The sequence below is a fragment of the Pholcus phalangioides genome, unplaced genomic scaffold (assembly GCF_987345545.1).
Source record: "Pholcus phalangioides strain wild (caught in Gottingen) unplaced genomic scaffold, Ppha-v1.0 ptg000008l_1, whole genome shotgun sequence".
NCBI classification, from domain to species: domain Eukaryota; kingdom Metazoa; phylum Arthropoda; class Arachnida; order Araneae; family Pholcidae; genus Pholcus; species Pholcus phalangioides.
Window position 1 is genome coordinate 63,745,847 of NW_028301601.1, and position 25,387 is coordinate 63,771,233.

Sequence of the window (25,387 nt, forward strand, 5' to 3'; positions counted from 1 at the left end):
TAAATTTTAAGTATTTATCAGATTTATCCAGATGACACTTGGTTGTTATGCATAACCACAGGTAGAACTGATAATATTTTTTATTATTTATCAAATTTACCAATGAAACCTGGGTGCTATACATATTCACGGGTAAAAGTGATAAATTTGTCAAACTTACCAAGATGATTGATAAGTATGCATAATAACTGGTTGTTATGTATAATAACCGATTTATCACATTTACCAAAACATATTCATTAGGAAACAACCTGTTAACTCACTTGTTTTTTAGCCCATGATGGCAGCTGACCTAAGTTAAATTGATATGTGGCACCTCCATCACTCAAGGAAGGTTCATTCTCACTTTGATTGTCGATTTGAAATGGCTTTGCAATCGCAACTATACTTTTCCTGGTAGGAGAAGAAAATGTGATTGTATTTACGATCACACCCATGAACAACTTTGAAAAAAAGAAAACTGTCAAAAAAAAAAACCATGAGAAATTACTTGTTGTCTTGCCATATCCCAGAGGTATTCATGTTTCTGAGCGCAGGTTTTGATATATGTGACGGGAGTTTCCAAACAAAGATGCAGCTGCGGAAAAACACAACATATCAATTTTAAACTCAAATATGACTGAAAGGTGTGAAATTTTTTTTTTCAAAATAATTATGCAATAAAACATCAGATAAACCCTCTGTTGAATGCAGGGTAAATTTCAGTGCTGATAATGGTAATAATTAAAAAGAAGTTCACTGCGCAATTTCTCAATGCAATGAACTGATACAAAATTATCACTAGTTCATAACAAAGTTACACTTACCCATCACCAGAGACAGATATCAACTGCTTCCTTGATGATGTAAATTTCAGGCCTGTGACCAGCTCGGAATGACCAGACATTGACGCAACACACTGCCCAGATAGGTAGTCATAGATATAGACATTCTTATCTGTAGAGCTTGTAGCAACAAATGTTCCAGAAACATCTACAGTTATCTGAATGGAAATAATAGATTATACTTATTGAATAAAAAGTGAAAACCAGAAAATAATCATTGATATGAAACTACAGAAGGGTGTTTAGATACATTGAAAACGATTTCCACTGAGTAAATAAAATATGTAAAACAAATTATTGAAACACGTTAGGCTTTTGGAACCATCGTTTAATGATAAGAAAAACTTCTGGCTGTTTGGCCATTATGAATAAGCTATATAACCCTATGTTTTGTGCTTGTACGAGTGATGAGCATTTGAAACAGTTGTGAAGTGATGCAAAGTTCTTCCCCTTCTAACCAGATTGTGGCCTGCCGCTCTGTTTCAATTGAAATGTATAGGCAGGTGGTCAAAGACAACCTTGGCCATGCTTGAAGCTGAGCATGTATGTGTTGTGAACCTAACTTGAAGTTTGTTTTTTTGTGTAATGCTAGTTATAGTGCTGCCATCCATGTTTCAAACTATGAGAAGTGTAATGATCAAATATTTGTACCATTGTAGGAATGTTTCTTTCTGTGGCGAGATTTTTTAATGGGGAGATCAGCTCGCATCCATGCCCCAAAGTTGGGAACCACAGAGAACCAAATTCAGCTGATCACCATTGTGGTTTTAAACCTGGGCCCTTGCAATGCAAGTCCATAACAATGACTACTATAGTGGCAGATGCAAAGTTCAGGATGAAGCTCATATTTATACAGTTCTCTGACTGGGCTAGTACTATTGGTCCACAGCAGTTAAACCAGGGCTGGACAAATTTCAAAACAAAAATTTAGGTGCCAGAAAAAGTTTTACCGAAAGACAAAGGTCCAAAATCATGCTCCTTTTGACTTTCTCACGGCATAGTGACTATCTTTCATGCTGGCAGATATTCTGCTGCGAATTCCAAACATTTTGTGCTGCTCTCAGTCTGAAATTTAATAACTACACAAAGAAAATTTTAGGCACCAATCCCAATTCTTTAGTCACCATGGCGACCTGGCTCCTGGGATTTGTCCAGCCCTGACTTGAACTATTTGACTGATTGTTTCAATTATGGCCCAGATGAAATGTGATTCTTATACTTGTTGGTGCTTGAAACCAAATGCTGTTGACTTTACCCCTTTCCTCTGCAAAGGATATGCCTTAATAATTCTGATATTGCCTCTCTGAATACAAAGGTCACAACAGGCAAACTGCCCAATGAAGTAGATGAAAAAAAAATGACCATAAAAAATATGGATTTTGAATAAAAGTTTCAAAATGCAGCAACCCAAAAAATGAAAACAATTTTCATAAGCAAACTAAAAGCTAAGAGGAAAATATAATACATTGCCAATCAGAAATTATGGTTGTCTTCATCTATATAATAGATAGCTTTTCAATTCATCCCAAAATAAATATGTATTTCTTTTCAAGGGTAGAATTTTTGATAGAATTCCAGACACTAGATGCCAGCACCCAAGTGTAGAGATGTAAAATTCTCGAGAATCTTTTGGAGAATATTCTCGAATATTCTCTGGTGGGACTATTATAAATAACTAGAGAATATTCTTATAAGTTCTTGATGAGAATATTCTCCTGTTTTTTGTAATATAGTTACATATAATATCCTTGAGAATATTCTCTCAAAGGACTACTTTCATAAATTACTGAGGAATATTCTTATAGCAAATAATAAGAATTATTCTGAAGTTATTAATAACAGTCCTTCCAGAGAATATTCTCAAATATTCTCCTTGATGAGAATATTTTTCAGTTACTGAAATCTTTCCAGAGAATATTATCAAGAATATAGGTAGGTGTGTGTGTGTGTGTGTGTGTATATATATATACACACAACAACATATAATAATCAATCTCGATAAATAACTTGAGAATAATTATTATTTTCAGTAAGAATATTCTCTAGTATAATCTATAATAGTAGTCCTTTAAGAGAATATTCTCAGTTCCCGTCAAGATTATGGGAATATTGAAGTTTGTAGACCACAATATTAAAGCTTGAAAGCAAGAAAATTAAACCAACAGGGCTGAATGGCACAACTTTCAAAGAAATGTGATTGATACAGAATTTAAGTGTAGGTGCATTGAAGAAAACAACAGTTCTGTGTCTTAGAATGAAGGTGATTGTATAAGAATAGCTTCCTTTATGAATTCAACTTTGGTTTAATTTCTTTTGTTTTGAACTAATTTTTGAAAATTTATCTTATTTTAAAATATTTTTTGTAAGGGTTTTAATCTAAAGGTTTCTAAAATCTTTATAACCAAAATTTTAAAACTCTCATCATGACCTGGAGAATATACTCCAACTAAAAATTTGTCACTGGGGTGATTACACCAAAAATTGTTTTGTTGTAAATGTTTCAGGCAATGAAAACTTATTTATATTTCACAATATAAACAAAATTAAAGAAATTTAAATTATTTAAATGAATGATGAAAAATGAATATTTTCGATTATTCTCCAATTTTTACATCTAGGAGAATATTTTCAGATGGAAATGAAGGTGTCATCTATCTCATTAATGGCAGTAAATTGCAATATAGCAATATGGCCAGAGTTGGTGTTTGGTGAAGTAGACACCAGAGAGTAAGCTATTCCATTTATTCACAACTCTGTCAGAGAAAAATTCCCAGAGACAACACAGCTTAGAATTGTTCCTTAGCAATCAATATTTGCATCCCCTTGTCAAAGAAAGTAGTGGCTTTTACTAGTGAATAAAAAATATATATATTATTTTCTAATGCATTCGAGCTGATAGCTTTGTTTGTTTACTCTCGTATATGATTTATCACATAATAGGGCTTTTTGTAAAATTTCTTTCAATCCTTGCACAGTTCTCCGCAGTCAACCTAAGTTAGTTGGTGCACTTTTGGAAAGAATAAGTCCAAAGGCCCAATAATCCCCTTGTCTAAGAGTTGGAGAATTTGTAGGAATTAGGGTTGGAAGGTTTTTGACGCACAGCAGTTTCTGACAAGATATTATCAGAAACCTCAAATATTGCTTTTCAATAAAAAAAATTCCTATAGAAAATACACACATTAATTACATTTAATGTTTAAAAAGTGAGCATTTTATACGAAGAATAAATACTTCACATGGTTGTAAAATAATTTTCTACTCTTTACAGAATTATTTTGGATAAAAAAATATTTTTTATATATAATATACAATGTGAATAAAGCATAGCACAAAAGCTGAAGAAAAAACTATAGAAATATTTGATATTTTTCCATTCAAGATAATTCCTGACATTCCAATACTCATATATACTTCAATTACTTATATATGTGTATAGATATGAAGATCTGCTGTACTCTTTTCATAACAGACAGGCGTTTAAAAATTTCTTTTATACCATATATGTAATGTTGTGATTCCTGTTATTAAATTATCTAGATAATCACTGATACTTAAAACAATACCCTTATTGTGCATAACATTAGAATATATCTAGCAATCAAAATACTAAGTTGTAGGACTAAAATGTCCTTCAATTTGACAGTGCTGGCTTGTATATGATGCTTAAGAGATTCCCGCAAGTTATTGTTAGTGCAAAAGTAAGAACGATTAAGTTTGACTATGATATGGTATATTTACTAGCATTTATAATGCACTGATTTTCCAATCAAAACTATACCTAAACATGAAAAATGATGCTTTGGGTATCCAGTCCTGTCAGCTTTGCTTTAATTTAAGCAATCTTAACTTACTCTTTAAAATATCTGGATTTATACAGCCTGAGCTAAGAAACTTTTAGGTGAGAAGAAATGAGTTTAATTAGCATATTAACAGATGCTTTACAAGAATTTTTAATATGGAGTAAAAGTTTGAGCAGATCAGAAAATGAAAAATATCAAAATATATATTTTTATTTACCACAACTATAATTCAAAATGTAAAGCATTTTAATCTACATAAAAGTATGTGTTTTGTTATTTAATGTATCTATCAGGTTAAAAAAAATATTTAACAACACTGACAATAAATTTTTGCCTCTTTTAATACCCAGTTAGCTTTTGAGGTTATAAACCTAAGCCTTATCTCCTCTCACGCATATTTTGAATAAACAGCTAGCTCTATTTCGCTTAACAAATTGAACATAGGTAATCAGTAGTTTAGGTAAAATAGACCATAAAATGATATATTATCTGTTCTTGACTCTTTGTATGTCAAAAAAATTCAAAGTTGCAAAGTATAATTAATGTTGTTTTAATTATTGTAATAAATTAATGTTTAAAAGTAAAGCATTGCAGTAGGCAAAAAAGTAAGTTTCTCATCGTGTTATATAACTATTGTGTTCAAAATATTCTCCAAAAGCATTCATTTAGGTTTTGATGGTTTAAACCCAGTTTCTGATGCTTGTGTGTCAAACCAGTTTTTGATGTCAAAATTCCAACCTGGAAGGAATGTGTCAAAATGGTATGTTGATTTGATTCCAGTAACTTATCTCATTTTTGCTAAAAATAGGATTATATTTTTGGAGGTGAGGTCGATCACTATGTTTAGATGCAGCTCAAAACTTTGAAAATCATTGGGGAATAAAATTCTGTGGAACATCTTCAACATTTCAAACCATTTCACTAAACAAACTGAATTTCCAGTAGCAGGTGATATTTTTATTCATCGTAATAATGGTACTGTGATAAATATATTTAATGATTGTAATAATGTGTTGCCAGACTTTTTTCTGGTTCACTTTCAGTATTTTTATCATACTCTTTCATTCAAAATTGTCAAAGTGATTCCTGACATGTAAAAAACACTCTGTAAGAAAAGAAAAAATATCAATATACAGTTAATGCTCATTTTCACAAACCCACATGTTTTTAAGAACTAGTTCTATGATCCCAAAAATAGGTCTTTCCATTTTATGAACTTTCAATTTCAAAAACTAATTTTTTAAGTTTATACAAGTTCATAAAATTGAGCATCGACTGTATTATTTCAATATTAGTATATCTAAGTATTGTATTGCTCTTTTTACATGTCTAGCCCCTTCTGTTGCACCACAGTCAACTTACACAAACAAGGGCTAATCAGAATGGGAGCTGATTTAGACCACAAGAATTAAAACAGAATATAATCCATATTTACCTTTATTAGAGTACCTTCCTCTAACGCACCAGACATAGTTCGTACAAGTTTCCCACTCATGACATCATATATTCGGATCTTGCTGTCTTGACAAGCTGTCAGAACATAGTTACGAGACGAGTCCACCTCCATATCATAAAACGTTGTCTTTTCCACAACAGTGTTATCTGGAACTATCTTAGGCTTCTGACCCTGTTAAAAAAAAATATAGATGTTCATATATTTTATACATAACTAATCAATTTATTTCTTTAAAAAAATTCAGAGACAAGTGTTAAAGTTCATGACCTTCAATACAGATAAAATTTAAATAATCGATTACACAGAATCCCCCAATTGATCAACCTTCAACCTTGTACTGGCTGAATGAAGATTTAAATTGATTTCATAATTTCTTTTTCTGTTATTTCCTGTCCTGATCCTTTAGTTTAGAGACATCAACCGTAAAATTCATGAAAAAAATTTATTGTGTTTTCTGGACTTGCCCATGTCTATAAAAACATTAAAATCAAAACAAAAAAAATTAAATTTTATTCTTAAAAATAGCCGATTTAAAAAATTTAAGTTTATGGCATAAATGCTGAAATGAATGAAATTTTTGTTTCGTAAAATAAAATTTGAATCTCATGCATTCAGGAAAAAAAATTAAGTGCTTTCATGTAAGAAAAATATTTTTTAGTAATTAATAAAGCTGATGTTCTCAAATTGGCCGTTAAAAGGTTTACAAAGAAACTTCATTGAACTAAAATCAATTATACAAGGGGGAAAATTTTTTTCTAACTTACAGGCTTGGATTTTCTAAAAATTACGGTTTTGTCTGCACCACAAGAAACCAAATGCAAACCATTCCTGTGCTGAATGAACTTTGTGGCGGTAACTGATGAATTGTGGTCATCTAGAGTCTGAAGGAATGAGTAGTTATTTTCAACATCAAATATGTGCACCAGTCTGTCTCGACTTGCAGATGACAGCAGCTGAGTAGGTTCTTCTACAGAAAAAGCAATAAAAGGTTAATAAAATTTACTGCAGCCTATGCATATATACATGTACGTACAATAACATCTACTTCATAAAGTCATAATTCGAGAAAGAGTCCTCAGTATCCAATTTCAATTTTCTGGAACAACAGCCTAAGTTGAACTTATGATTTTGCCACCATTTTCCCATTTTAGTTTGATTTTTTTCACAAACTCATTTCCAAAATTTACATTACTCTGAGCTGTAGTCCACTTAGACCAATTTACACGATTTTTGGACGACTAGTTATATTTGAAGATATGGTTCAGGAAGAAAATTCATCTCTTCCTCCATGGAGACTTGAACCCTAGTCTCTTGAATGTCAGATAAGTGCTCTATCCCTAAGGGGCTGTTTAAGTATTATGTAAGCAAATTTTTATAGCCATTTTTGATCCCCCCCCCCCCCCGGTCAGCAAAATTTAGTCATCACTGCCCCACCTCCTAACATATATTGGTGGGATCAAAAACGTACGTGGGAGGTGGGCACAGGGGGCTTGTGCGCCTCCCTCCCCCAGATGAAAAAAAAAATGTTTTAATGCAAAAAAAAAAAATTTAATTAAAATTTTGAAAGAAAATACCTTTATATGTTATTATATAATCAATTTCTGTTAATTTCAATTTTATTTGAAGGGTAATAACTCAAAATTTATCTTCGAGAAATTCATTGCGACCCACCCTTTAAAGCCATAAAGGGTGACAAGTACAAGTACAAATACAACGCCACAACAGGCAAATTGCCCAACGAGGTGGCTGACTTAAGAACATCATGGATCCCCGAGCCATTTTTTGGAGGCCCTACCTACCACTGCTACACCACACATGCACCCCCCCCCCGCGAAACCCCCCAACGAATCGGTACATGCGGGAATGTGCGTGTACGTGTAGTGCAACCTGACGTAAAGTTGCAAAGCAGACTAAATGTGGCCCTTAAGATTATCTGATGTGGCTTGCTCCCTCAAAAACAATTTTGTAAAAATAAACTAAGCGGCAGATTTACAGATTGCTTAAATGACCAATTCCAGAGCAGTAAAGTAGCCTGTGGCACATTTTCAGATCACTGAGAGGTAGGCCTCAAAGATTACTTTCACATTCAAAGATCACCTAAGTAGCCCGCGACACAGTTACAGAATTAATTACACTTAAATGATCGGTGGCACATTTAGAGATCCCTTGAGTGACATGTGGCACAGTTTTAGAACACTTAAGTGGCCCACAGTGTGGTTCCACATATTACTCAAGTTAACCGTGGAACATTCCTAGATTACTTAAGTGATCCGTGGCATAATTACAGATCACTTGAGTGATGCATGGCACAGTTCCAGAGCACCTTAAGCGGCCTAGAAATATTTCCAGAAAACCTGAAGGACGGATCAGTGAAACATTTAGAGATCATTAAAGTGGCTCTGTAGGGGACTTATCAATGGGTAGAATATTAGTTCAGGTGCCCAATAGCTATTGAAAGGTTTTTTCCATTTTTGGCACACAGAATATAAGATGCCATTAAGAATATTTCATATCTTCATAAAAGGTGGTTGATGATGTAAGCATCATCCAACCCCCCCCCCCCCTTCAGATGCTGACGTAATACTTGAATGACCCCTAAGCTATAGAAACAGATAGAATATTTCTTCCTCGGAGTGTATATATGCTGAACAGCTCCATGCAGTGGATGGCAGCAGCAATTAACTAACAGCTCGTAAATTGCATCAGGGCCACCAGATGTCAACATATATGTAGGGAAAGATGCCCTCTCTACTTGTTTATACAAGGTTTTCAGAACTGGTTATATCCGGAGATGATTTAGGAAGAAAATTTATCTCTGCCTCCACGGGGACTTAACCCCCAGTCTCTCATAGGCCACTCGTATCCTAAATCATTATCATCTCCAGATATAACCAGTCTCTGAAAATCTTATATTAATTCCCCTGAATTCGAAAGACAGATGTAAAACTTCTTAAGCACATAAAAGGCATTCCTCAGAAACAAATTTCATGATAGTTGCACCAGGGCTGAACAAATTGCAAAAAATTATAAATGCAAAAGAATGCATCTGCTCCTTGAACTGCAAATTTTGCAGCTTCATCAAGACTATAAAAATATTTATCAAAAGAAAGAAATGACTCATCTTTGACCATGTCTCTCATAAAGAGGCTGGTGTGATAACCCTAAAGTGGGGGGATGCATATCATAGCATTATATTGTGTGGTTGTTACTTCTCTTTCAGGAAAGATCCTGATAAAGCCGAGCAGGTTACAAACTCATGGAATATCTGAATGTTACATCATGTATTTAAGTTTGGTACATCAGCTGGATATCCAGGGTTCCCAGCAAAATCTGGTTGATCATTTTCATAAGTTTTCTTGACCAAAACTCTGGAAAAGAAATTTATATATGTCAAAATCTTAATTTTCCTCTTTTGAATTTTTGTTTTCTGAGTTTGTTCTTTTCTCTTTTACAGAATTCCCCCCCCCCTCAAATATCTGCACATTTCCCTGGCTTTCCAGGTCGCTGAGAAAACTGATATCACATAAACCTGAGGTACAGTACCCAATCATATTGCTATAAATATATTTCACTAAAGAAGTAAACATCAGAAACTTTTGGCGAATTTTTTCTAAGATACATACGTGAATATTCCAAGCATAGTATTTCAGAATCATGAGCTTCAATTTTGCAAACATTTTCCATGTACTTCAGGTCATATATTCTAAGAAAACAGGAGAGAAAAAGAATCATTTATACAATTTATAAGATAGAAACGAGGACAAAATACATCAAAGAAAAATCTTTTTAATGCAATCATTTAAAATTTCATTTAATAGAATGTAATATAAATATTTCAGATTATATTACAGTTTGCCTCCAAAAGAAATGGATGAACAACATGGAATGCAAAATGCATAGATGAAACCATAAGAACAAAATTACAGCCCTTTTATTTAGGCATAAAAGACAGATGCTTCTTCACAATAAACAACATTACCTGAGGTTTCCACTTCTATCTCCTGATGCTAAATGTTCCCCATCCGAGCGAATTTTAAGGCACCTCACTCCATTTTTCCCATCATAAGCATTTTCTTGCTTTTCATTTGATCCTATCAAGATTGTAAAGAAAGAAAAAAAAAAAAATAGGTTTCAATACACGTGTTGTAACATGAAAATTTGTTTGAAAGTAAACTATGCTATGCTTTTTTTCTCTTGCACAAAATGTGAAAATGTGTGGTAAAAAATGTGTAATATACTTTCGATAAAAAGTTGAACATTTTTTCCCATAAGAAGAAAGGGAAAAACCAACAGCATTTGAACGAAATTAAGATAGATCAGCACAATATTTATGGATGAAATGTCATCCACTTAACAATCAAATTACTTGAGGCTGAGCTCTGACTATAGAGTAAATGATGAAGTTGCCAAACTAATTTTTTAATCTTTTGTGTTGAGTAAGCGTGTATGCAGTTTCACATTATAATAGAGCAACATTTATATTTGCAGAGATTTTTAAGTTTTAAGGCTCTCGTCTCTTCCTGGGGAGCTAAGAAAGTTTTTCCAGGTCAAGTTGAAAGGGCTACCAGTGTTATAAGCTACTCTACCTAGATAAATATAAAACAAACAGATGCATGTAAATTTTAAAAGCCGGTTCCTTCAGGTTAGCTAGATGCAGATTTTGGAATTTCAGAAAATTTGACACAAATAGCCTATATGCCTGGCTGATTTCTCTGAAGTGCAATATTCATGCAAGTGCAATCATCAAAATATTATTCAGCCTACACATTTATACCTCAATTTCGGAAATCAGCTGGTAGCATGCTTTTGCTGAATCTCTCAAAACACTATTTACATAATCTTATCTGTTTTAAATCTAACATAGGGTTTTTGATAAAGGAGGGGGAAACAAAGGGAATGATGCTTTCATTGACACTAACTTTGATATTCAGTTTGAAAAGCTAACCAATGCAATTTTTAATTCACAATTAACTACAGTAGAGCCTCGATTATCCGGGCTACTGTTGAAGGTGGTGATCATGGATAGCCAAAAACAGTTATCTTCTACCTGTGTCAACTATTTGGCAGTTATAAAATGTACAATGAGAATGACACAAACAAGAAACTGTGTGGTCCATGGCTATGTGACCGCATCTGAAGCTACAACATTCTTGTGCCTTATCTTTTGATTGCAAAAAAATACATTTCTACTAACTTCCCGCATTTGCTGTAAATCTTCCAAGTGCAGATTGCCTCAGGAAAATGGCTGGTTCTTATGTGTACATATGGAGGCTGCCATTTCAATGCACTGACATGGGAGTTTAGCTCAGAAATTGGGGGGCGGGGGCAATTCTGTAAAAAGAATGAATAAATCTAGTTCTACGAAATGGAAATGTTTGTTTTCATTATGTAACATAGATATGGACCCCCCCCCCCAGCATGAAGGTCTGAAACCGTCATTATATATTCAGTTAAATACATTAATATTTATCTTTTGTTCTCTCTCATCTGCAATCAGCAGTAGTTGTCACATGTCTGTGATCAAGACCAATCGTAGTGTTGCCATTTTCATATCACGATCTTTTGATAATGCGATATCATATGCCAATTGAATTGACCCTGAAGCCAATTGGCTCCTGTAGACACATGCGTCCATGAATTTCTCCATAAATACTGGTTGTTGCTGTTAGCATTGTATTTCACATTCATTTCTTCACTAACATTTTCTGATCATTCTCAACTCTGGTCGTTAACTCTATATATTGTTAACAAACAGCTTTGCCATTTCAATAGCTAAAATTAAGTTATAAGCTAAAATTGTTCCAGCAGCTGGTCCAGATGCGAATGTTTTTAATGAAATCCTAAAACATCACTAATAAGTTTTGTAGATCGAGACTGGTGAATGGCTGCCACTCCAACGTAAATCCTGAGTAATCAACTGCCAAGAGGTTACTTCAATGGACTGATGACTGTTTGCTAATTGTGACATTCAGTTCCTTTTCATCTACAGACATTAATTTGGCTAGAATGTATCGTAACATTCATCAATCACTTCGTAATCTACTACCGAATGCTGACTACAGTTGATCGAACTCAATCATCAAGATATCACTCTTCAATTTGCCATTTCATGTTTGGTTCTACATTGTGTTTGTAGCCAGAACACCAAGCTTCTTGATTGACAAGAGGAAACGTGATACTCAATGGAGTATGAACTTCCAGTTTCAAGGGTGATATCCAACAATTTTGACTTAATCAAATTATTGATTTAATGTTTTAACCAAAAAGTTGTCTTTAACCAAAATTAATTGAAAAATTTAACTGTAAATATGCAACGTGTTAAAATTATTTCTTGTAATAAAGTAATTGAGGTGAAGAAATTTGTATCCTTTCCTTGTTGTCTGCTTTAACTGGATATTTCAAACCAGACACGTGACCTTAAGGGAGGTTAGAATCATAACCTTCACAAAATTTTACATAATCAATGGAAAAAAAAAACTCCAACACTGCAGATAGGGAAGAACTGAAATTGAAATTTTTGTAACATGGTTAATCCGAGCACAGAATCAAGGTTCTACTGTATTTAATAATTATCAAAGGAAATTAGCTGTTTCAGTAATACCTGAACATGAAGAAAAATGAAGGTTTAGGAAAAACTGTTTTGCTCACCTGCCGCAAGATCTGTATTGCACAAAGAATTGAATTTTGGGTCAGTGTAAAGAATTTTCAAAAGCTCCTGCACACACACACAAAAAAAATAAAATAAAAAATAACTCAAAAGTTTCAAAAAATAAATTGTCAACCTAAGATCAATTATTATTTACAAGAGTAAAAATACACTATCAAAGCGAAGCCTCTTAATCAGAGAAACTCACAGAGCAGAAGATGTTTCTCTTTATAGAAGACTGTTTGTCAGTGCCATGCTCCAGATTCCAAATGCGAATGGTGTCATCATTAGCACATGTGAAAAATGTGCCTGCAGGCAATGCACCTTCATCTTTGAGATTTGGATACATCTGTATTGAAAGGGAGAAGAAACTGTCACAAATGTTATAGAATAGAAACGTAAGTATAAAGTAAATATTAGAGAACATGAATCTTCAGTACGAACATTTTAAATGTATAATTCAATGGAAAATTATGGGTAAAAATGAGACTGAGTTAATGAGAATATTCTTTTAGATTATTACCTCGATTCCCCATATGCAGGCACTATGGTACAAAAATGAGTGAGACTTTCCAATTTTCTTCACATCACGTATGTCCCACACGTAAAGGCTGTGATCATTATGAACACATGTTACCTATAATGTATAAAATAAATTAACTTCATTCTTTGAAGTGTATTTGAAAGAATAACTGCATATTGAAAATGGGATACATGGATACAATACAGGGTTCTGAAAGTTGTGCCTACAAACTTCGTGGTGTGGTAGAGAACATGTAAATAAATCACATTTCCTCATAAGAAACCATCGTCAGCCAGTGATATGGGTGCCATTGTTTACTAGCACTTGTTTGACTGTGTTCAGTAGTTCATATGTGACTGCATCTTTGCATCTGTCACTATCACTTTTAATTTGAAAGAAAGACAGATGGCCTCACTTTAAACACCCAACACATATCTAAGATATCATAAATACATTAGAGAACATACATATATACACTTTCCCGCATATACATATTCACCAGAAATTTTCCAGAGAAATGTTTACGAGGTGTGTGGTTTAATGGTAGCAGTCAATTCATCAATGTCACACACATAACGGTGGCCATTAGCTGGAGTTTGTTTTCTGTCACATCTCAACTCTGAAGTGTGAATGTGAGTTGGTTTCCTCTTTTCTTGCAACAGAGAAAAGACAGAAACACTAAAATTATTTAAGAACACTATCACTTGCCACATATAATTTGGATTTTAAAAATGATAGCACTTCAGACATATAAATGTATCTTGGTCAATTATAAGTGCGTTAGGACTAGGATGGCCAGACAATCCCAGTTTTTTTTTTTATTCACTGTCCCAAAACAAGCTTTTAGGATGCCTGTTTGCCCCAGTTTTTTCTTGTGCAATCAGAAAGATCGAAGAATTTTTTAGACAGAACTATTTAATTTCAAACTGAAAACTGGATTGGATGAGAAAGGAATTAAAATAAATGGAGAATTTCTCCACCATTTGTGTTTTGCCAACGACATTGTTATTATCAGCAGTAATCCAGACGAACTAGAAGAAATGATACAAGAACTTTCAAAGGCAAGTATTCATGTGGGTTTGAAAATGAATCTGCAAAAGACAAAAGTTATGTTCAACTCCTTTGCATTGAAGATGATCTTGCTAAACAACACAGAGATAGACAAAGTAGAAGGTTATATATACCTCGGACAAGAAATTACCATGGACAGCGGGATCATTAATGAAATAAACAGAAGGATCATGATTGGATGGAGCATTTTTAGCAAAAACTAATACTGAAGAGCCATATGTCATTATGCCTGAAAAAGAAAGTGTTTAACCAGCGTCTCAAAGGAGCATGGAAAAATGTATGCTAGGCATCACAAGAAGAGACAGAAAACGAATCACTTGGATAAGAAACCTCACAAAGGTATCATGGAAAGAATTAAATATCTCAAATGGAAATGGACTGGACATATTGCAAGAAGACACGAAAACAGATGAACCACAAGTATTCTACATTGGTACCCCCATGGTGTTAAACGCCCAAGAAGGCATTCCCATGCAAGATGGATAGACGAAATCAGAAAAGTGGCTGGAGTCAACTGGAAGGACAATGCATATAGTTTGGAATTTCAAACTATGTGCATGTTTTTTTAATTGAAAACATTCTTGTGTTGGTAGTACCTGTGATATCAAGGTATACAACAAGTTTTAACGGTAACTCTCAAGTGCTCCACCAATTTCTAATGCATGTAGCTCACTAGATGGCGTTATAAGTATCCATGTTCTGTACAAATATAATTTTACATGAATTGAGAAATCTATTTTTTATGCGACCTATTTTCAATCAAACTTTTGACTTTGTAAGATATTTTGGCCAGAATTTATTATTTCACATTATATTTGCTTTATTCACAGTTATACTTTCAAATATTATTTCACTTGATCAGTGCATCAATTGCCAGTGATGGGAATTTCTTTTACAACAGAGAAAGGTCACATTTTCCTCAATGTCAAAAAGAATGGTTGTGAAGTCAATGAAGTATGAATGCAGAAGCGACAGCAGTGAAAAGAACTCTAAAACGAGATTCTGAAAGTAAATGATATGATGAATAAAACGATAACTAATGATGTAAAAAGTGGGATTTATTGTTGTATCTAGTATCATTGTAGCCAGGTTCCACTGTTATTAAATAAGTGAAAGCATGGACATTGGACATAAGACTCAGAGTACTTGAGTTCCCCCCAGTAATTTATGAATGTAACACCCCCCCCCCCCCCTTCCTGCATCATGGTGTACACTCTTCAATCCTGCATATACAGGACATCTGGAAACCATCCTGATGTTTTACTCATTTTGGCACCGCTGTGTAGAATTAGCATGGTTACATTTTTGTAGCACATTGTAAGTTGGCAATTTTACACCATAACGCCCATCAAACGAGGTTTTGTAAATGTCCCAGATTTTATTAGCAGATTCAAAGTTATGTGGCAAAATTTGTCTCAATTTTGCAGGTACCTAATCTGGCCACCCTAGTTAGGACACATACATATGTACACTTCCCCAGCATGCATCAATTTGTTCCAGAATATTTACAGATAAAGTGTGGTTCAGCAGATGTCAGTGTGATATAGGTGTCATTGCTGCTAATAGTGTGAACTTTGAGCATTTGTTAGGATATCATATACAGTATCCAACAAGCATGTATTAAGCAATTACATTAGGTTTAATAAAATTTCCCCCTTGCTGACTATCTAGTGTCATTCCTGAATCTGTGCTATATTGTTTCCAGTCACACTACCGATGATTGTATGGACATAATTTTAAGACAAAAACATACAGTCAATCTAAATAAATATGGAAAGACTTGCCTTATGGTTCATTTCATCTAAAGTTACCGCAATGACATCGGGGTATTTGGAAATTGAAGATCGAGATGAATTTTGCCTGTAAAATAAATTTCTCCTCATTCAAAAACACTGTTCATAATATTGAAACATAAAAGATAGAGTTTGTATCACATTTGAATATGTTTCTCGCAAGACATGAATCTATGAAAAATCAATACCTTCCAGTTAAACCTTTAGCTACATCGACTCCTAAGTAATGAGGTCTTGGCAATGTACAGATGAAATGTAAATCAATGGGACTGAAGCAGCGAATGATGCCTTCTGAGCAGCCGATGAGGATATAAGTTTCACCAACTGATATGCTGATTGCAGTGGAAACCTGGGGGGGGGGGGGGGATGAAGCCTTTAATATCAATTATACCAAAATAAAATGTGAAAATTTCTGAAATCATTCAGACAAGAATTACAGCTCATTTTAGGCCATTTGCCAATAATTGCCTGGACATTTACATATATCCACAATGGATAGTTTCAGCCTGGGATGTTCCCCTACTGGTATGGTCTTCTCAGATGCCAGACCAATAGGAAACTAACTTTTCAGACCAAAAATAAAGCACTGCAAAATACATTCAGGTGTCCAGAAAAATATTACTCTGTGTATAATGCAACTTTTTAAAAAATGAATGCTATCATAGTATAACAAGCATACATACCCGAAGTTCAACCCACTTGTCCAGCAACCTGCGACTGTTGAATTCACACAGTAAACCAGACTTGGTAATTGCAAATGTACTGTCAGCAGATTCTCCTCTACCACAAGCAACATCACAGAAATAGTTATTCCTTTGGTCCCCAAGTATTGCGGAACGACCCATCAAGGGAACTGGCTCTAATTTGTACTGAAAGATAAAGCAAACCTAATTGTAATCATTCAAATACAAAACAACACTGCATGAGACAAATATTTTATAGATAATTATACACTCAATCACAGATGTGTGTATTTATAAACCCATCTATATCTTGAAAAAACACCCCTCTATGTCTCAAATTATTTTTTATCACCCACTAGATTCAAGAGAGAGAGATGAGTGGGTTCTACCATACACGTTGTATATTTTACTCCTTAAACCAATCAGCTAGAATTTCCAAATATACACACTTTAACGAGAACAGAACTTCAAGATGAAATACCGCCATCAGTATGAGCTTATTTTACTTAATGTCCGAACTTTTCCCTAACACTGGCGGTTGGCGTCTTCGGGACGTGTCACAACTTGATACTAAATTTAAAGATACATGACCAAGAAAACCCTATCAAGTACATAACACTTTATATAGCAAACACTAGAGAAGGAAATATATATATATATATATATATACCTTTGACGATCTGGAGTACTCTAGGTACCAAAATTTAACATGATTGTTGCCAACTGTTACAAAATAATTTCCCCCGGCAGAGAATGACAAAGCTTTAACCTGGAGATAAAAATACAAAATGTTCAAATGAACACAATACAAGAACAACAAAATACATGACTGAAAATAAAAGCAACACAGAAAATCTTAATTTAAATCAGTCTTCCTGACTTATCTTTATCAAACCTGTCCCTTTTTTAATCCTTCGACAGTTACACATATTTGAAGAAAATCTTCTGAATCGGGCACATGATTTTACCAAAATCCTTTGGAAAATGACAGGGTCTCTTGAGGTAAGATGATTGTTTCCCCCAGTTGTTCAACTGTACAGTGCCAGATTTTCACTGATAGAATTCCTCCCACCCCAAAAATAATGCCAAAGGTATGAATAGGTCTTTTGTAAGTTGATGATAATTGCCTTACTGAGTGTAAGACGACAAAGAAGAAACTTTATTCTTTGACAGAAGTGTAAGGTCAAAGAAATTCAGGAAATATGTTTTCCCATCAGTGAAAATCATTATTTCCACTTGTTTTTTGGCTTCAGAAAAAATTATTCCCATTTACATTGATTATCAAAATTAAAGCAATATCATCGCATAAAAATTTGCTATGCTGTGATATTCACATAACTATATAATAAGGCTGATTAATAATTAAATGTATAAACAATATGTATGTATAAATAAATTAAAATGTATAAATAATAGCTGTAATTTTCTGTAAGAGCGGCATCTCATTTAACTTTTACAGTCAATTTTTAGCTCCAATTAGCGGCCAATTCGAGGTATCACAGCCTATACAACAATTTTTTTCGCACTATAGCTTCGATAATTCTAATGAAATTTTATGAATATTTTTACCCCAGAATATTGTGTTCAATCGGTAATGTTATGAAATTTCTAAAGAAACCAGAAGCATGGTCTCCACAAGGGTAGAGCTGAAAGTCACCATGTAGAGTGCCCTAGAAAGATAATTTTACATGGGGCCCCCACGATGCTCTTAAGACAATCATGGCCTAGGGGCCCTGCTTCAGGATAAGGGGGTATATCCAGAAGTTAATTTGATCATTCAAAATTGAGTTTCATTCAATTTTTCTTTCTCAGGTTTCGAATGAAAACCACTAGTTTGTAGGGCTGATGTGAAGTTTTTCTGTGTATTGGTTGCGGTGTTAAAGCATAAACTTTTTTCTCTGGTCATTTTTCTAGAGACTGTTTACACATCCCATACACACACAGTGGTTTCTTCACTGGAAATCACATCAATTGAATATTTATGATATTATTCTATCTGTTGATATTCATTATTTGATACAACAAGTTTTCATATATTCGTATGATAAATTACAATACATTTTACTGAAGTTTCAGTCAGGATCATAATACATAGGAGATTTTTTTTTATTCCATATAAACCATTATTTTCAATAATGAAGAGAGAGAAATATATATATATATATATATATATATTATTTGTATAGAGAGTTCAGATCCATAACATAAACAGAAACAAAAAAAAACATATGCAAAGGCCTTTATAGCAGCGTTTCTCAAAGTGTGCGTCGCAGCTCCTAGGGGCATTGCTACCATTTGACAGTGGTTCTCCAATTTTCCTCCACGGTTGTCCTCTTGCCCAAAATTCAAGGTTCATCTGCGGCTCCCCAGAATAATTTAGTACAGTGATGGACAAACTGTTTTAGGAGCGGGCCAATAAACACAAAGGAGAAGTTTTGGTGGGGTGGACATTGATTCATAATTGGAATTTTTATGCTTAGAAATGAAGTACAGAATATGCTGTAGACTTTGAAGACTCCTGCGGTTTTATTGCAAATGAGAGATACCCTTTACAATTATTAAAATATACTTATTTGTTTTTTCACAACTTCACTCCATATTTATTGTACATGTGTTTCATTATTTTGTATATACAAAGTATTTAAATCAATTTCTGTTTGAATTCTCACAGCCATATTTTTCATATGCAAAAAAAGAAACACTCCCCCTTAAATCAATTTTTTTGAAACACCTGAAATTGAAAATTTCTATACTATTATTTTGAAATTTGTGGTGGGCCATACAGAACCTCTAAGTGGGCCATAGTTTGCCCATCACTAATTTTTTTAGTTGATACTGTATATTTTCACTTTTTAAAGAATCACTTTAAAGCGCATAAATAAGAGCATAAATCAACATCTCGAGCTCGCCATGATACCCCTATGAGTCGCAACAGACTCTAGGAGAATGCTATATGAGTACAGATCCATTGCTTGTGTGTGTGTGGTTGGGGGCCGGGGGGGGGGGGTATGCCCACGAGAAGTAGTCATTTTGCTTATCTGGTCTGTCAACGGATTGTTCGTCCTGGCATACATTCGCTAGCTGTCAAATTAAAAATTTTGTGACTAGGTGAAAATGCTCCGACATGCATGCACACAATCTTGGCATGATGGCTGAAAGCCAACTGAATTAATATTCAATGAATAGAAAGGAGATCCAGTGGAAAGAGAATTCAATGAAACGAATCTGCTGCTTCAATGCATGTTACTGAAATTAACAAAAAAGAAAACAAAATATTTTACATTTCCACCTTTTTTTATGGAGCAAAATATGTTTAGTACAAAACAATGCTGAGATTATCATTTATCCATTTTTGGTACAAAGTTCAGATATGTGAAGAATTCCCACTTCGGCATGTGCCGATCGTCTTGAAAAAAAAAAAATTCAGTACTGGATTATCTTTACCATTGTCAAAAGTTACCTTTATCAGGACTCAAGAGCTCAATCAACACCCCGAAAAGGGAGTCTTTAGGGAGTGTTGGCTCAATACGGACGAAAGTATTTAGTGGGAAAGAAATGTGTGTATAATAGAAATGAATACATATTTGTGAACAGTTTTGGAGAGAGAAAAGAGGGATGATATTTATTTTTTTATACAAGTACGTTAATAATTGAGGACAATGCATGTCTATTGGTAAGAATATAAACATTCTCATTTTATTCAATTTGGTTTTTCACTGCGTTTGCTAAAAGAAAAAAAAAGAATGGGAGACATTTATTTTTGGTTGGGCCATAAACTATAAGAGAAATAATTTAACGGACAAAAGGTAAATGACAAATAATTTGCGGACTGGTGACAAATAAATAAATGAGAGAAATAATTTGCAGCTCTCCTGAAGGAAAAATACAAATAAAAACCAATATATATAGAGACAGTAGTATACAATGTATTTAAAATTAAATTCAAAATCAAATAAAAAATTACGTAGTGGCTGGTATGACTTGGACGAAATGTTCCACAAACAGTCAAATATTTCAATATATTCAATATAAGATCAATTGTGAATATCAATCTCGACGATTTCCTGTTTCATAATCTACGACGTTGAAATTCATTTAAATAATTTCTTTCAAAAACCTTTTTTTTTCTAAATATTGAGATCAATTTCTCATCAAACTTTGTTTACATATTTTTATATTTATTTTATTTATTTGAATTATAGCAGGTCATGGTCTCAAAAAGGTTGAGAACTAGCAAACTGAAGTCGAGGCAGGCTATCTTTAAATCAGCTTTGTAGAACAGTAGAATATATTGTAAAATGTACCTATAATAAGAATGAAAGAATGCTTTTACTCTTCGCTGTGATCAACAAAAATACAACTCTCAGATCAACTGATAAGAAAATTTCTTTTACTTCCAGTACATGTTGTACAGACTTATAAGTGAATGAATATAAGAATTCAGTATCTACTTTGGGGGTGGGGGGGTTGTTTTTGTCAATGTGTTTGAAGGTTTCTGTGAAATGTTTATCTACTACAGAGGTACACACCTATTTGACCTTTTTTATCTCTTTCTTTTCCCTCTCTCAATACATGGATAATCACATACACATATAGACTACAAAACCTTTTCCAATTCAAAAGAATTGCACTTATCTGGATTATTCTTGGAATCCAGAATTCCCTTCCAGAACTGTACATAACACATCTCGATTATAAAGATTATGTGATTTATATAACCTGTGCTTTATAACTGACTTATACTTATTTACCTATATTATTTTTCGATCATAAATTTTTATACTTGTTTACTGATGATGTGCATTATGGCACCTGCTCACGAATATGTATCTTGTTCAAGCTTATTAATAAATGGTTAGGTTTCCCGGAAGCACCCGAGTCCCTTGGGACAATATGCTTACATCACAGAGTGTGACAGAGCCTGGGTGTCTCTCAGTTTCTATCACTATCTCAATATCCCTCATTCTCAGATTATTTTGCTAAAATTATTGTTCCTGGAAATAGAAAAGGAGAATTTCTTTAATTTTTCACTTCATATGGTAAATTTTTAGTTGCTGGGCATGTTTTTAGTTTGATAGGACATTGTATAATATTTTATCATGTTATATATGCTGTTTCTAGTTTTTGTAATTCCTTTTTTATTAGGGTTGCTCTAATTTTGAAGTATATGACATCTATATTTGTTATGGGCAAGTTTTTCGCAGCCACCTGGATGGGCATTTTGCGTATTGTGGTGGTGTATTTATTCTCCCACGAGTTGTGCGATTTTCTATCAAAAATTCACATTTCGGATATTCAAACATAATCACGGGATTAATGCTGAGATAGTAGAATATAGTGAAAATCAAGTAAGAGTTGTTTTATTCTTTTTAGAACACCATAGGTAATGAAACTACACTGATTTCTAAGAGGCTACAGTGTGTAAAAATGGAAAATTTTCTGAGATTTAGAAATTAAACCCCCAAGGTTTTTATGTTGAATATAGAAGAGTTGATCCACTTTGCCCAAGAATATTGAGAAGACACCAACGAATAAGGCAAATACACAAAAAATAATAAAAGTCCTAATGCATTTCAACACCAATGGGTGTCGTCTTCAGAGGAAAAATTTCAACCACTAGTCTCGCTGACCGAGTTTCTCACTTGGGTTGAATACCGAATCTTCACGCTCGGTTGCTCAGCAGAAGAAGTACGTCTGTTCACTTCAAACGTCGTGGTCAGAATGTTATGTTACCCGTCTGAGGGTTTTATGTTACCTGTCATTTTTCCGGAGAAAGTAATTTTCAACAGACCAGCAAAAAAATGTGGGTTGGGGGTTGAAGATAGAGATAATTTTAATTATAAAAAGGTTAATAGAAAAATATTTTTTCAAAACATAATGCAAAAACATTGTTTACTAATTGATTATCAAACTGTCTTTCTCCTCACAGAGAAAAATGCTAACTACGGACCTGGGGAGATGATGAAACCAGTACAATGAGTCAGATCAGCGGTGCGCCAAAATGCATATTGTCCGACTGGCCGAGTTTGTGGATGAGCCCTGACTGAATCAAATATTTATTGAATTCTTAAATGATTCTTGAACTCTCAAGAATCAATTAAGAAATATTATCTACAAAATATTACATTTATTATTACAATTATTCAAGAAATATTTATTTTAGAAAAATAAATCTTATTTTATAAAAATAAATATCAATATTAAACTTATCAAACAAATATCAAAACAATATCAAACAAACACACCCAGCACATGCACAGAGAGGTTTCCCTATTCAAGATAACTATAGTACATATAATAGGGAACACAGTGTTCTTTATTCACGTCTGCTTGCAGTATTATGTACCAGTGAAGAGCTTCCTACGAGATCAGCATTACTAAATGCAGAGGGAGGAGCTTGTCAAAAAGTGTGGGTGACAAGTCTCAGACAAAGCAACAGGGAGGAGAGTACTGGTTTGACCAGGACGTGTTGACACGTCCTCGCCTGTTTTCGAGAAAATTTTTTACACGCATCAACTCGACCTTGCTCATTTTCGAAGGAATTTTTTTAATGCATTAACGAGTGTTCAATGGTTGAAGGGTCAACATAGATGCTATCACAATATATCTATAATTGCCCCCCCCCCCCTTCAGTTTGTTCCATCACCCAGTTTAGAAAATATGTGCAAATTATAAGCATAGGGCTTGACAAATCAAAGAAATATTTAGGTTGCAGATATATTTCTTAAGAGACAAATATGGTTGTTGCTCGAGAAAGACTGTCCTAAATAATATTCTTTTTACTTTTCCAGGACTTAATAGCTCCTTCCCATGTTAGAAAAAGCACTGCAATAAAAGCAGAAAATTTAGAGTCATCCTTAGACTCAAATTTAACAATCATGGAGAATTTTAGATGCTAATACCAATTTTTTAGTTGTCATGGCAACCTGGCATTTGTGAAGCCCTGATATAGAATAGTCTACTAGTACTATTTAGCAATAAATACATCTCATACACATTCCTCTGTGGAATTTCTAATGAATCGGTACATGTTGAAATGTATTTTTGAGTGTATGCGTAGGCCCCTTATAAATTCATGTTGTCTGAGTTGTGCTTGTTTTGTGGTCTTGTTAGTACCACCACCTGGCTTCTTCTATATTTTAAAGTGAAGATGGTACATGCATAATATTTCCATTGTTATGTAATTACCATGTTGTAGGTGTGTTTGCTCTATACTGAGGCATTGATATAGAATGGTCTTGAGTAAATGACAGAACTGACTCTTTGCTCATTTAGTTCTAAGATGTTTTTCTACTGTAAAACTAATTGTTTAATAGTTTTAGCAATTCAAATCATTTGCCGTTCCAGTGATGGCTTAATAAATTTGGGCCTGGCCTATGAACCCAAGTCAAATATGGGGCCTTGAAAAATAGCCAGACTTAATAATTTTATTTTTACAAAAGTTGAAAAACGCCCTGAAAAATGTTTGCTGGTCAGGTCCCTGAAACTTATAAAGATGGCCATGGATGTTTCACGAATATGAGTAAAAAATGATACAATTTATACACATGGGAAAAAAGTCATACTTACTTTGCAAGAAACTTTGTTGCACGCAACTTTGATTTTGCTCTTCCAGTCCCAGACATTCACAATCATGTCATGTTGTGATCCAACTGACACAACATACTTCATGTTGGGAGAAAATGCCTGTACAAAATGAAGATTGTGCACATGAGAAAGAGTTGATTTTTCAAAAGAGTACATTTTCAGTTGATTTGAAAGTTTAATTCATTACTGACAGTTATTGGTAATGTGAAGCCATCTTTACATTAATTTCCTGTGAATAGCCAGCAGGAAATAAAATACTGATTGAAATTTTAGAAAAAATAAGTATTTAGCCCATACTTGTGGGTTCATACCACTTTTTCAGAGGGAGGCGAGAGTATACAAGGGAAAAACAGTGAGATAACGGCAAGATATGTACCATTTATTTCGAACCTGGTTCTGAGGTAAGGTTACAAAGGATAGGTGAAAATTAAATTCTTTTTGACTGAATTTTTTTTTCTGAGTGTGGAATAAAATAAGATATTGTTATACCGAGTTTGCACAAAATGTTAATAACTGAGCAAACGTCCTTTGAGTTTTTTTTGCAATTTCTGGATTCTGTCAAATACTATATAATTGCCTAGTTATGATATAACTGAAAGCATAGTAATGTATACTTGATGCGTGAGATACTTGATTAGTACTCTGAATTTTACAATAACTTTTGATGCTTGTATAGTGATTTTTTGTGATTGTGGTTCAGCCATGATATATTTGAACCTGGTATATTGCACATTCTATAATAGTGTGCACATTTAATATAATTCTAAGCACGATATAGGCTTTTTTGTAAGAATGTAGGTGCACTAAAATACAGTGAATAACGGTGAAAACATTTCCTTAAACTTGTTTTTCCCAAATGTTTAGTTATTTGATATTACTTGAAACAGAGTTTCTGTTCAATTGTATATTTTTAATTCTTTTGTGTTTTTAGCCATCAGTGAGAGTATTTGTAAAAAAAAAAAAACCAGGGAAAACAAAAAAATGTATTTATGGGTACCTATTAT

At 33.7% G+C, this 25,387-nt stretch overlaps 1 protein-coding gene across 2 annotated transcripts in view; it reads right to left on the bottom strand.

Moving 5' to 3' along the window:
* Positions 1-25,387, bottom strand: part of LOC149084751 (mitogen-activated protein kinase-binding protein 1-like) — a 99,196-nt gene that overhangs the window by 19,633 nt on the left and 54,176 nt on the right. For both annotated transcript variants that reach the window (XM_089235180.1, XM_089235181.1), the window contains exons 5-19: positions 24,366-24,482; positions 17,467-17,565; positions 16,797-16,982; positions 16,302-16,462; positions 16,105-16,180; positions 13,250-13,363; positions 12,935-13,075; positions 12,729-12,795; positions 10,060-10,171; positions 9,704-9,783; positions 6,845-7,047; positions 6,060-6,251; positions 807-982; positions 491-577; positions 264-393 (exon numbers count right to left, since the gene is read on the bottom strand). In XM_089235180.1, coding sequence (XP_089091306.1) covers positions 264-393; positions 491-577; positions 807-982; positions 6,060-6,251; positions 6,845-7,047; positions 9,704-9,783; positions 10,060-10,171; positions 12,729-12,795; positions 12,935-13,075; positions 13,250-13,363; positions 16,105-16,180; positions 16,302-16,462; positions 16,797-16,982; positions 17,467-17,565; positions 24,366-24,482 — 1,941 coding nt within the window. The remainder of the gene's footprint in view (positions 1-263; positions 394-490; positions 578-806; positions 983-6,059; positions 6,252-6,844; positions 7,048-9,703; positions 9,784-10,059; positions 10,172-12,728; positions 12,796-12,934; positions 13,076-13,249; positions 13,364-16,104; positions 16,181-16,301; positions 16,463-16,796; positions 16,983-17,466; positions 17,566-24,365; positions 24,483-25,387) is intronic.